The following is a 13,874-nucleotide window of genomic DNA, read 5'->3' as shown; positions in this document are numbered from 1 at the left end:
CATTTATTATTTAAATCTATTAACGTTTGTGGAAAACCCAACAGGGCCAGACACAGATAAAGAAGTATTCGAGGTTGACAAATATTATTTAGTACCTTACTTATAGATCTCCAGAAATACTTTCATGCTGGATATAACCATAATGTGCACCCCCTATCTCCAATACAGGTTAGCATTGTACATTTTTATTTGAATATTAGTACTAAAGCAGTCTGACAGGTGTAAAATAGAGCTTATATTTGGAAAAATGCTAAATTCTTCATTAATTGGAGCTGGTCAGAGGAGACTACATTAAGTAGGTAATCTGATTCCATTCTTCACCAGTAAATGGAACCCCGAATGTCTTCAGCCCAGCATTTGAGAATTGTAGTATTCGAGTGGTCTAGACTAATCTTTGTGCGTAGCACCCACATCAGATATAATGCCCCTGCAGCGAGGACTAAGGGATGCTTCATAAAAGATCTTGAAAGGTTTTCCCCCATCTGACCCTTGAAACAGGGTGCTCCAATGAAGATAGCTGTAAACATTACACAGAGATTCGAGATCAAATTAATCTTCCACCTCCTTAAAAGAGTTAAATCACCCACTACCAAAATAACTGAGCTAATGCTATTGCCACCTTCTTTTCCCATCCCCTTGGGTTTGAGAAAGATTCTCCAGCAGTTAAGGGTTTCTCTAAAGAGGAGGTATTGCATAGATTGCAGTGCCACATATACGCATTTTGACAAATAACCTGTAAAGAAATTAACTTAAATTCACAAATGGGGGCGTGGCTTGGCCATGCAGGGAGATGGCCGCTTTCTGAGTGAGCTCCGCCGGGTGGGCTCTCTATCCTACATCATCCTGCCATGAATTGGGTTCCTGTTACCCTAGAAAGCTACCGCTTATGTGCCTCATACCTGTGGCTCCTTGCCTACCTGCTTGGTAACTTCGGAATCGCCTAGGGCACGTGCAGAGTCCAAGACCAAGAATCGCCTGCTGGCAATATGACGTCAGGCAGCCTTTGCAGGGCCGGATTGGCTACCAGGCAGTTTGGAATGCTGCTGAGCTGGGGGCTGATTTTGTTCAAGGAGACCTGTGTGTGCAAAACAAAATTCGTTTTGCTTTAATTATTTTGAAGCACACGTAGGTCTCCATGAACAAAATCTGCCCCCACCGCAGTTAAATAAGCCCCCAGCTCGGCAGCATTCCAAACTGCCCAGTGGTCAGTCCGGCCCAGGAACAGTACCCATGATACAACCCGTCGCCAATCCCTGCAGATCCCTGGACTCCCTTTCACATCATCGTGGGGGGCGGGATTCACCGCTGTGTCCTTGGGTTGATGGTGGCTGCTGTGGTGTGTCCGGAGATCGCAACTCGTTCACCCGGAGTGTATCCACTGCGGTGCGCGCGAGCCTTGCACTGCGTCAGAGGCATTACTCCACCCTGCGGCTGATAGGATACACTGCGTTAGGTCCTGATTCTGCTTCATCTGCATGGGGGAGCGAATGAGTGCAGAATCCCCTACTGCTTTATTGCATGCAGAACTGTGCCGTAGTCAAACCTGCAACCAGCGGAGTCCCCTGACCGTCCTCTTTTGCCCTGGCTGTGTAGTGTGTCTGAAGTTCTTGAGCCGCGGGGGCCCGGGGTCGACCCTCAATGACCCACGTGGTTTCAGCCTAAAATCGGTTAGCTTTGGATTTATTACCTTACGGAGCCTGCCTCGGGGGCGTTCCGGTTGTGGTGGCAAAGGAGCTGATTTGTGCTCTGCTCAGTCACCCTCTTTCCACAACCATGTGAGGACTTGCAAAGGGACTGTGGACTGTTGAGTGCGGTGTGAAATCGAACCTCGTCATGACCGTGGCAGCGAGTTCGGGGCCTTGCTGGCTGCAAACTCCTTCTTTAAACTGCATGCTGAGTTCCAGGGCATCCTGGACAACCTGCTGCCCTCTGGACCATCCAGGATCTCATCCATACCCACAGAGAGGGCCCACCTGGGCTTGCTGACATACGCAACTTGTCCTGATGCGCGTTCGCCCATAGGCCTTTCACTCTTGTCAGTTGTACTCGATGCGGGGTGGCTGGGCGCAGCGTGTGGAGTGCAAGGCGATGGGCCGGAGTACAGGGGATATTTTGGAGCCTGGGGGGTCCTTTGTAAACCCTGGTATTCATCTAGCAGTAGTGCATCGCGCTCAGTCAGATCCCAAAATCTCCAGCAGGAAGAATTGGGCTCTAGCCGACAAGGGCTCCACGAGGCCAGATACCTCTTCTGCGTGGAGCGACTGAATTGGATTTGTTGCTGCAGAGAAGGACGTAGTGGATGCTGCAGTAAAGTCAGGCCAACTGGTGATGCACCTTGGACGGGTCAGAAACAGGTCAGCTTCTGATCTCCTCTTTGTTCTCAGAGCACTATTTATATGAAAATTCTTAAAGTTCCAAGTTTTGGATTTGGGCTATCTAGGCACTCTTAGCACCACCTCTAAGGGTCCAGGACTGGAGGGGAACAACTTGAATGGTCAAGGCTCAGGCTAGGTCTAGCTGCAGGTTCAAGATGGTTAAAGTGTTTTCTGTCACTGAGGCTCTGATCAGGAGGCCAGCCAACTAGCTCTTGGAGTCACTTTGGAAATCCTGGAGGAGCAAGGTAATATTCTGGGGGTACAAAGCAGGCTTCAGGTAGCAGGGCTATCCTCTAAGGTGTAGCAGAGCAGTCCATTAAAGTACACAGCAGGTCACAGGCAGCACATCAGTCCTCTGCGAGTCCTCTGCAGGTCCAGCAGTGAACTAAATAGTGGGTCTGAGGCTCCTACCCCCACATGCATCAAGCATTTTTGAAGTCGCAAACGGTGCGATTCCTTAAAATCGGCCGTTTGCGATTCCAAAAATGCTTTTTTGGATGCATCAAGCAATTTTAGAAATCGCAACATTTTTGCGATTTCTAAAATTGCGATTGCTTTTAAGAAATCGCAAATTTGCGATTTCTTAAAAGCAATGCATGATTACTTTTTAAATTGCGAATTCGCAATTAGAGGGATAAATTTACCGAGTGGTTGAACCACTCGGTAAATTTGCAAAAAGTGTAAAAAACGCAGAAAATGCATTTTTAAAACATTCATGTTACGGACACACATGTCCTTAGGACATGTGTGTGTGCAACATGATGCGAAAAATACATTTCAGGGGTGCAGGGGGGGGTCCTTTGGACCCCCCCCTGCACCCATGAAATGCATTAACAAATTGCGATTTTCAAAGTGAAAATCGCAATTTGCTAATGCCTTCCCATTGCTTCCTATGGGCCTTTTGGCCCGTAGGAACCAATGGGAATAGCGATTTCGCATATTGTATTTCGGTAATTTATGCGATTCGGTAATAATTGCGATTTTTACCGAATCGCATAAATTTACCGCTAATAATCATGCATCCCGTTTTGCGAATTCTAAATTGCGAATCGCTATTTTTCGCAATTTAGAATTCGCAAACTCCCGGGATGATGCATGTGGCCGCTAATTTCTATCCTGGTGCCAGCTTTTAAATGGAAGAAGCTTCTAGAGTTTCCCCCCCAAAGATGTTGTTGGAATTTCCATCCTCCCTGCCCTAGTTCCACAACGCTAGTGTGAACTTCTCTGTGCATGTGCTCAGGTAACTACTCCGAAGTTTAAGTGGGACTGTGCACAGCCCCCCACTTCTGGTCAGGATGGCCAATCAAGCCAACACCAAGTTCATATAGTGTGTGGCTATCTGGGGGTATTACACAAAGGCCAAATGCACCTCGTCATGTGATCTGGGAAATAGGCTGCAGGCACCAATTGGTTAGGACAAGAAAATGTAAAATTTCTAAAAGTAGTATTTTTCAGGATTGTTTATAAAGAGAATTTTAAATTGCAATTCCTTAGACACCAAACATGACATTTCTACCGTTCACAGAACAAACGTTTTCACTTATAAATGTAATAAGGTAACCCAATTTTAAATATGGGAGAGGTAGGCCTCACAGTAGTGAAAAATGAATTTGTGAGTTTTTCAGTACCAATACATTATAAACTTAAAAGTACATGTCCATTTTTTTTACTACAATGCGCTCTGCGGAATAGCCTATCTTGGACCTACTGTAGGGTTGACATGTTTCAAAAAGGGAGTTTTAGGCTTTGTAAAAGTTTGATTTTGCCAGTTCAAATAAGCAGTTTAAAACTGCACACAGGCTGCTGTGGCAGGCCTGAGAAGTCTTTAAAGGGACAACTAAAGTGGATGGCACAATAAGTGCTGCAGGCCCACTAGCAGCATTTAATTTACTGGCCCTGGGTAAATGCTATCCCAGTTTACTAGGGACTTAGAAGTACGGTAAAAATGGCAGTGAAATGTAATCCAATTCTAACCTTTTTAGGGAGTGAGTGCACATTCCTAAGCACTGTTAAACAGTGGTAAGGTGCACAGATTCTTATAAGCCAACAAAAATGGACTCAGAAAACAGGAGGGGCAAAGGCAAAAGAAATCTGGGGGAGACCATGCAGAGACTAACACTTATTGACTTTATACTTGTCTTTCACCTTATGCACCACTCCTCTGCCTTTTGGCCTCGGTTCACCCTATAGAAATACCATGCACATGTATACATACATTATGCATATAGTGCCAGTTCAATCCCACATTCATCTGACTCTGTTAGCTATGTTGAAATAGCTCTTCATTAAGTAAACATATTTCAAAAATAGCTGTAGTCTCTCCATATCAATTTGCAGGGAAAAGAAGGAATAGGCAGGATAGGCTGGAGGTGTTTTTCACTCTTAGATTGTATCTTGCTTCCATCTTTTTTTTCTGGATCAAAGCAGAGCAAAGCAGCACCTCTGTCATCTGCAGGCTCAAGGTCTGATAGCATTAGACAGGCTCTGCAGCATTTGTCTTCAGATTCCACCATCTCATCCTCTCTCTCTTCGTTTTTGCAGTGACGTACGTCTTGAAGAGCGACAATCAAGGTCTGTACTATGGTAAGGGACAGTTATGTCAATTTTTTGTAGAATAGGTTTAAGGTTCATTGGTGTCTGATTGTGTTTCGAAAGTGTGGTAAAGCATTCTTTTGTCACCTTTTTCAAGCAGAAAGAGAGCAGTGATCCGCTGTACACCTTCACCCATGATGAATTTGAGCATCTGGTGTGAGCAAACTCTCCATTTACAATACATGCAGGAGATAAGTGTTGGAATAATTTATTCCATGTAGGTTAACATGGCATAGGCACCAACATACAGTTAACTTTCAGTGGTTAAACTGCTGATCTTGGAACCTCGAGACGTGATTTTTAATCATGGCTTCAGCATTTGACCAAAGATGACGTTTTTCTGGGCAACATGTGTTATGGCCCTGGACCTTAATAAGTATATTTTTTTAATTATCTATAGTATAATAAATGTGTGTACAGTTTCAAACCCATCATGCCCTAATTTCTGTAGTCTGATTTCATCTGAACCCCACGTGTCATATTCATCCACTGCGTCATTGATATGCATTGTAGATGTTTGTAAGCCCATGAAAAGCCAAAATACCAAAGTGTTAGGCAGAATAATCAATGGCATCCATAGGTGAAGCATTAGAGGTATATTTGAACTGGCAGACATTGGTCGGTTCCCATTTGATGGTTGCCTGTCTAGCTTCACTGGGCCTTGATTGAGATTCTTGTAAATCTATCTAGCTACTCTGCCTTATGTGGTCTGTTCTATGCGAAATGCCTAAAATAATTGTAACAAAATGTGGAATGCCAAGAATGTATGACTTTTGAACCAAGTGGAATGCGATTGCACTTGTGTTTATTGGTATGAATTATCTAGCTGTTACATAATACATATCTTAAATCCAATATTCATCTGAGTTTGTGGTATGATCCATGGAATCTCTAGTCGCTACCTGCATCTTAACCAGAGACCCAAAGCCAAAACAGCAACTTATGCAGCACATTCTCTGTCAGTATAGTTTAGCGCCAGGATGCTCCTCAGAGTGACAGCTGCGCTCTACAAATGCGCTGTTACATTATATTACAGTATGATTTTGATCCATTTCATATAGAAATATCTTTATTGATGAAATGTGTGAAATTTGCAAATTATGTGGTAACCAGTGCACCCACAGAATCACCTAAATCTACTGAATCTCACCATTGCCCATTGTTTTATTAACAATTTATTCAAGAAAAGTAAACAAAGCCTAAACGTTTGCTAGCTGCTCTTTGAAGAAAACAGGGTTTACAAGCTTACAGCCCCAAAATAAACATGTAATTTGAAAAGTACATGACTGGAACTATGCCTAATGTTGTCATATATTGCCGACTGAGGGTTCTGGTGACATTTGCAAACCAGTCGGCCTTCAGCCTCATGGTTTATGATGTTACCAGAACCTTGGGATGTCAATGTTAGACCATAGTACACAGTTACCCGGTATGTATTTTATATATGATGCATCGATATACTGACCTTTAGTTTTCATCAACAATCTTCCATCATATATCAACCCTGTCTCCATGTACACATACAGTTTGCTAAGACGTCCAATGTGATCATGACTGTTGCCATGTGTATGTGCAAATAAATAAATTACCTAAAAGACTAAATGACAACAAATTATTAAATATCTACATGTGACCACGCAATGTATTTTCCTATGATTACTGGCAGTGTTACAATAACACAATCGCCCCGTTCCCATGGGTGTCGATTCCCCAAAGTGATAGGAGTAGCGGAAGTGGCATCACATACCCTTTGATCATAATGACTTAATAGGAAGTAACATCATGTGATCTTTGACCCTGATTATTCCAGTAGGGCATGTCACCTGACCCTAACATCACATTCATATTCACTTGCACCCACTTGCATTCATTGTTATTCATTGAGATTTACTATCCAAAGCAAATCCTGATTGGCTATTGATAGTATCCCAAAGTTACACAAAATTGCGAAATGCCTGCTTTGAGTTATTTTGAATCAAGTGGGCGTTCAATGTATGCTGCATAAGTGTTCCCATGCAACCATCCATGGGTTTTGACACACATTTCAATCCACAAGAATTAGTGGAGAGGGATTTGATCCAAAGTCTTATAACTTCTTGAGGCAGACTTATGAAAACAATTCTCCTCTTTTTTCAAACGTTGTAGTGTGCAGCACATATGCAAAATGAAAAAAAAACCTTGAAGAATTATTTTTGTGCTGGAAGGGATTTTCTCCAAGCTTCAGATAATACATATAACATTGCACTATGATGCAAGGGTGTGCATTGTCACGTGCCTGCCAAAAGTGCATCAACGCACATGAACGGAGACATTGCACCACATATTAGTAGATATGTTGCTATGTTTCTCTCTTTCTTTGACGTGAGGCAGCCCGGCATCTTTGGTTCGGCATTGCCTTGTGTCGAAGAATAGTAAATTTAGGCCTCAAGCTCTCATTTGCAATCACACACATAATTACAAAGAACACATGCTCACACTCACACACACACACCCTGACTCACATTCACACTCATCCACAAAAATGCATACAACATACACTTAAAAAGATTTTGACCTACCAGAGCCTCCACCAAAGGGCCTGTTCCAGCTAAGAGTGCTCCTTTTTTCATTACACCAATAGTGAACATTAGATTATTATTCACTTTTAGTATAAAGAAAAGCAGTACGAAAAGAACAAATGAGGCGCAACCTCTCCTGTTTTCCTGCCACTGAATTTGCCAATTCTGAGGCCATGGGTCGCAAAGTCAGTGGCAGGAGGCACAAGGGTCATGCCAGGGGCTGCATCTGCGACCCGGGCTGACCCTTAAATTATGTCATGCCTGTTCCTTGCTGGCATTATCACCTGATCCATATGAGAAAGCATAGCATTTGCTGATGTATTCAGTTATGGCTGCAGTGGTGCTTCTAACCATCACTTTAGTAAAATAACCCAAACTTCGAATCCTGCCGTGACCGAGCAGCACTTGAGATGGAGCCATGTGATCCTGGGACTGAATGGCATGTAAAATCATTTTCTACCTTTCCTTGTAAATAATATGTTTTTTGTATAGCTGCTCTTCGTATACTTCTGCTAGTTGTAGGTGCTGCATATACTATTAGCCAATGTTGTTCTACTCAATTTGGATGGAAGGCTTAAGGATGTTGCAGGGATTCTGCACATACAGAACTATGTGCATGAAAATGGGACCTTGGTGTATAGGGACTAAGCATTCCCACCACCTTAGTGCCCACGGACCCAGGACCGACTAGCTATAGAGTCTAACTCGCTCTCCTACTCACAAATGGAGAAACAAATGTTTAGACACATCAGAACCCAACACTCCCGGATCTCTCAGGAATCGCAGTAGCAAGACACACCTTTTCACTCACATTCTCGTACTTGTCCACAATAAGATCTGACAGACTCACAAAATTAGTTTAAAATATTTATTTTAACGATCATGCTCTAAAATGCAGTATACGAGCCACCACCAGCAGGAAAATGCATAATTTCAATGCAGTTAGCATTGCAGCAAGGTCAAATATCATGAAGGGAGATATCATTTTATAAATACAGTGGATAAAGGACTATAAGGCCTAACCACCCTCCCCTTGGTAAGCAGAAGTCTTATTATATAAAAGAAGATCTCTGACCTTTGTCAGCAGACCACATACCTTAGGACATAAATAGTATTTCTACATCACAGGCGTGTGTTGCTCTTCTCCCTGGAACGGTCCCTCTCCAAGTGTGTGTTACCTAAACATACATCCTCATAATAGCAGGGCACGATTCTCCAGCAGAAACAGCTGAGTTGGTATGTTTTGTCTGAGTACCAGGGCCTGACCAGAACAGAATAAGAAGATGCTGTGTTTATCGACCTTTCTAACTATGTTCAGACTAAACTTCAGGAACAGGGAGAGAATGAGCACAGCAGAGAGTTCTCATGTGAAAGGCATAAACAAAGTTGTGCAAAAATAAAGAAATGCAGTGTTGTGCACGAAAGCAGCATCATGGCTACCGGGCTCATGCTAACTTAAATATGTTGATAATATCTCTAGCAACTGCATGACAAGTTCTGATCCTGCCTTGCTGGAATTTCAAATGTTTGCGTTCAGATCAGTCAGATGGCAGTGTCAAGCATTATGTCTCATCCATGTTGCTGGAATCATTAGGTAGCGAAGTGCCCTGCGATTCTCAACAGTGCATGAACCTTAGGTTTGAATCCATATAAGTGCCAAGAAAGTAAACCTGGAGGTCATATCACTGTGTGAAAAGGGAGCTTACCATAAAATCCCTATCAGTGCCAGGAGCGTACCATGACAGCTGAGATTAGCATCAAAAACTCATGTAGTAAGTGGAGCCTAGAATGCTTTCAGTGTATCATGTGTACCATTAAGTCCCCATCTCTTCTATCAAATTCTGAGCAATAAATGGAACTAAACACAGACCCCCTACCCCCTTAACTAACTGCTTGGAGCTTAGTAAGAGTATATGGTCCTCACCATATATGGCCCTGTAATGTATGACATGTTTCTGGAAATCACAAGTTCTACAAAGAAAGCTTACCATTAAATCCTTCTTCCATTCTATCATTAATCTTTATTTCCTTGTGTCATCTGCTGTGCATTGTCATGTGTATGCTTGGGATACACCACATAAATGTGATTGAACAGTGCTAAGCATGGATTTTGCTAGCAGAGAAGCCCTTCAATCTCTGCCTGTGATGTTTTTTTGCCCTCCCTGCAACATCTTTCCATATATCAATGTCACTTGTGTTCCCCTCTGTCACAACCTCCTACATAACCCTTAAGGTTCAATAGTCCAGTTGTGCCATGACCCTTAAGAACATCTTTTTTTGCATTTTGTGTGTATTTTTCACAGTCCAGGTTAGTTCTGCAGACTCCAGACTGACTGTCTATGATGAGGCAGAGGGGAAATGGCGGCTGGTCTGTGCTACAAGCGCAAACTCCTTGGTTGCCACATTGAGCTGTGAAGAGATGGGCTTCATCAGGTAGGAATGGGAATGTCATGGGGGTATGTGTGCAGTCTTGCCTTGAACACAAAATAAATGTCTCAATCCAAGCACCGTTGTGAATTTATCTCGGCTCCACTGGGCTACGCCTGGTATCAACAATTCACTTACCTTGCCTCTTTCCCATTAACTTAATGGAATGCTCACACGACTTTCTTCCACCAAACCAGTGTCATACTCTGACTAGCTACTAGGTATCCCATCTGCATCAGCACCTGCAAGGGCAGCTCCTACTTAGGAGCGGAGGAATATTACTCCACCTAAATGCCCTGGGGATGAAAAATAAAATGATAATTCATTACCATTGTATTTTTCATTCCCCATCCGGAACAGAGCAACAGGATGGGTTGCGGGCGGCTGCTAAGTGACAGCAGCAGGGGGGAGAGTGGGTCGACTGTGTAGGCACTATTTAAAGTGCACGTGTCTTTTTGGCTGGCTGTCTTCTGACAGCCAGTTACACATGCGCTCTTTAAACAGCTATAACCCAGCTGTCTGCAGTAGTGAAGAGAACATCCGGAGCTAGAAGGTCCTGTCAAGTAAGGTAAGGGTTTCATTTTTTTTAATTTCTGAGCGTTCGCACCTGCCCCCTCTACCCTCCCTGTAGATTCCAGCTGCCAAAATAGCCTCTACGATGTGTTGCAGCATACACGCATAGGGTCTGTCCCCAATGATAAGCACATCATGGAGACTATTTTGGCCAACCTAATCTGATGGAGGTAAAAAAATCTATACCTAAACTAGAAGTGGAGATTTACTATCCCACTGTAAGCATTTGCTATGCAGTTTCTTAGAGCTTAAAGAACCCAGGTTTTTGTCGAGCTCAACCAGGGATATAATGTATAGGGATATATAACAAAATCTACTGGTTTGAGGAGTGGATAATCTAGATTGCCTAATTTTCGGAAAGGAGTTTATATATAAAGAGAAAAGAATAAGGTTGTTGGGAGATATTGTTCTTCCCTGAGGAAGGTAGTTGAGAATCCAATGAACCCACCGAAATGCGCCGATGCTATGAAAATTTGTACACTAGATCATCTAAACATTCAATTGAACTAAAACATTTGGATATAAGAACCTCATTTTAATAAGGGTTTGTTTCAACTAATGATTTTTTTGTGATTTGTGTCTCTCTAATGACATAATTTATTGTCTATAATACTCTCCCGCTAGGTATTAATGGGCTGTTTATGAATGTTTTAATGAATGCTTTTATTATCTTTCTGATGGAATGATCAGTGTGATCTTTGAAATGTTAAATATGCTTGGATTATTACAATATTCCATGTATAGTGTTTTAATCAATATACAACACATTTTCTGTAGAAATAAATAGTTATTTATATATTTATAAATACATATTAGATTTTATTTTCTGGTGATATTGGTTGGTCCTTGGTATGAATGATCTCATGTTGGTTTGTGAAGTTACCCAAGGGGGAATTACTTTTTTGACCTATTATTTTAAAGCCCCGAACCCAAGTTATAGCGAGGGAGAATGAAGAACCGGGTTTCAGAACCCAGCGGCGCCAGGGATAACGCACAATGTCTTCGGATTCCCCTGCCTCGGCAAACAGAGACACGGGACACTTCTTGATGATGTCAAAGACCAAATTTATTGGCTGCAACCAGGAACAGAGATCTACGGAGTACAACACGGGTGGTTCGCTAGAGAGTGCACAAATTCATAGAGCGGAGCATCGTCTTTTATGCCAAAAATCACATTCCTGGCTAGCATCAATTACATAAAAACTGACATTTCAAACATATCGCATGACGACAATCCCACTTTCCGTTGTCCAGCCCCCAGAGATGACAAGGCGAAATCCAACATTCCTGTTTGAACGGGCCGGACAAACCGATCATAAAGACCTCAACCCAAATCAGTAATTAAGCCATAAAGGAAGGAACAGAAACAGATGAGAAGCAAGATAGAAGGGTGTGTGCGTGTACCATAAACTCAGCAATGTCCTGCCCTTTGATATTTATCTGACCAGCTGCTTAACAAGGAACTGGCTCAGCGAGGTCAGCCTCGGGCAAGGGAGTCAGTTCGGCCAGGTCGCACAAGAGTCAGCTAAGGTGTACGTGTCCCAAGGACTCGTTCAGCCATAGTCATCGGCCTATGTGAGGGCAACCACACACAAAATGGAACCCGAGGGTTCAAACGAAATCCCTGAATACGTAGTGTTCTCATTGATCGATTATGACGAAAACACTCGTACACACCGCACTCATCATTTGCGGTTCGCTGATAACAAAATCGTCTATATCCGACGACCTTCATTGAACGGGTTCAGAATCTCCGAACCACAGACCCTCAGAGTTACAGAACCACAAGAAGGCCTACATTAACTTGTGTATCCCAAGACAGAAGGGTTATTAGGCTATTAGAATATTCCACCCACTGACAGTGGAATTTTCTTAGTTAAAATGATAGAAGCAGAAAGACAAACATCAAAATGTTGGAAGAGAAGGCTTATTCCAGCTATTAATAGCCCTGAGCCTCTTAATTGTCTTTAGTGGAGCCCCTACGGATAGCAGCGGTGACTCCTAAGTTCAGTTCACATGTCTCACTTCTGTATTTTTATTGATTGATCTGGGAGCACTCCTACAACATATGTCTCTCTGGTCTGTCACAGGGCCATGCAACACTCAGAGCTAGATGTAAAGACTGCCGGAGCTAACGGGACCTTGGGGTATTTCTGCGTGGATGAGAAGCAGCTTCCCACTGCCAAGCGGCTGACTGAGATCCTTTCACCATGGTAAGGTGGTAGCTTGTGTGTAAGGGAATCATCACGAGCCACTTTCTATCACACTTTGATATTTTGGAAACGTCTGTGTTGTGTCAGTGGATCGCTCTGCTAAGGCCTGAATGGCCTCCTATACGATGCAAAGAAGTAAACAGTGTTTTCCAAAATTACCAAGAATAATTTTATAATTTTAATATTTTTTTTATTAATTACAATTTTAACAATGTTAAAGTATAGGAAAAATCTAAGGAAGAGGAGATGAGTGTTCACCAAGAAGGCCTTTTCCAGGATGCTGTTGTGTTGAAAAGTGATTTCAATGCGGTACAAATATAGTGTCTGTAAAATGGGTGGCCTGGGGATGCATTTAGGGGGTCTAGTGGAGTCAGACTAGTGTAGCAGAATGCCTAAAGTTTATTTTGAAAAGAATCAGCGAAAGGTAAGATATGTAACAGAAGCTGGGATGGGCTGCATTTACGTTTGTATATGTAATCTCAGCGACGTAACCTGTATATTTGACAAAGTGAGCTCAGAAGCAAAAAAAAGTTCACAATTGTGCAACTCATCCTAGCACACATAGTATTACATCTATTCTCAAAACTCAAAAAAAAGCAGTCCATATGGACATTACAGGGGTAACTTGACTATTTCCTCCTCGAACAGGAAATGTAAGCAGTTGAAATGCACCAAACATCTTTACACTATGAAGCTGCCTCGATGCTTTTTTCTCAGAGTTTGAACCTACGTTACATTCTAACATCTCTCTGATAGTTATTTTTTCCCTTTTTCAGTGAGTGCCCAAAAGGAAAGTTTCTTGCCATCCAGTGCCAAGGTAGGAAAGACAGAATTGCAGTTTGTCGAGGTTTTGGAGTACTGTTAGTAGTCTGCATCTGCACCCTCAGTATCTTATTTTATATGACTTGTGTTCAGATGAGAAGTGTTTTAAATAAATGGGGTTGAGAATGTTGTCTCTGTCTTAAATGATGATGACGGTACTTTGATATAAGTATCATACTTTCTAGATCTTTGTCATGTGCCTGTTCCAGTGTATTTTGTGCATAGATCCCCCCCTCTTTGAGCGCATGGGGTCTTTTCTCTTTGTCCTTCTCGACTCCTGTCATATATTCTGGTCTAGTGTACATCTTTCTTCT

General features: G+C 42.5%; 1 protein-coding gene across 5 annotated transcripts in view; it reads left to right on the top strand.

The window, feature by feature from the left end:
• Nucleotides 1-13,874, top strand: part of HPN (hepsin) — a 389,596-nt gene that overhangs the window by 271,898 nt on the left and 103,824 nt on the right. For all 5 annotated transcript variants that reach the window (XM_086930020.1, XM_086930022.1, XM_086930018.1 and 2 more), the window contains 4 exons: nt 4,917-4,958; nt 9,829-9,958; nt 12,616-12,738; nt 13,515-13,555. In XM_086930020.1, the coding sequence (XP_086786146.1) occupies nt 4,917-4,958; nt 9,829-9,958; nt 12,616-12,738; nt 13,515-13,555 (336 nt within the window). The remainder of the gene's footprint in view (nt 1-4,916; nt 4,959-9,828; nt 9,959-12,615; nt 12,739-13,514; nt 13,556-13,874) is intronic.

The sequence above is a fragment of the Lissotriton vulgaris genome, chromosome 7, assembly GCF_964263255.1.
Source record: "Lissotriton vulgaris chromosome 7, aLisVul1.2, whole genome shotgun sequence".
Lineage (NCBI taxonomy): Eukaryota > Metazoa > Chordata > Amphibia > Caudata > Salamandridae > Lissotriton > Lissotriton vulgaris.
The sequence above is the reverse complement of the archived record's forward strand: the minus strand, read 5'-3'. Positions and strand labels throughout refer to the sequence as shown.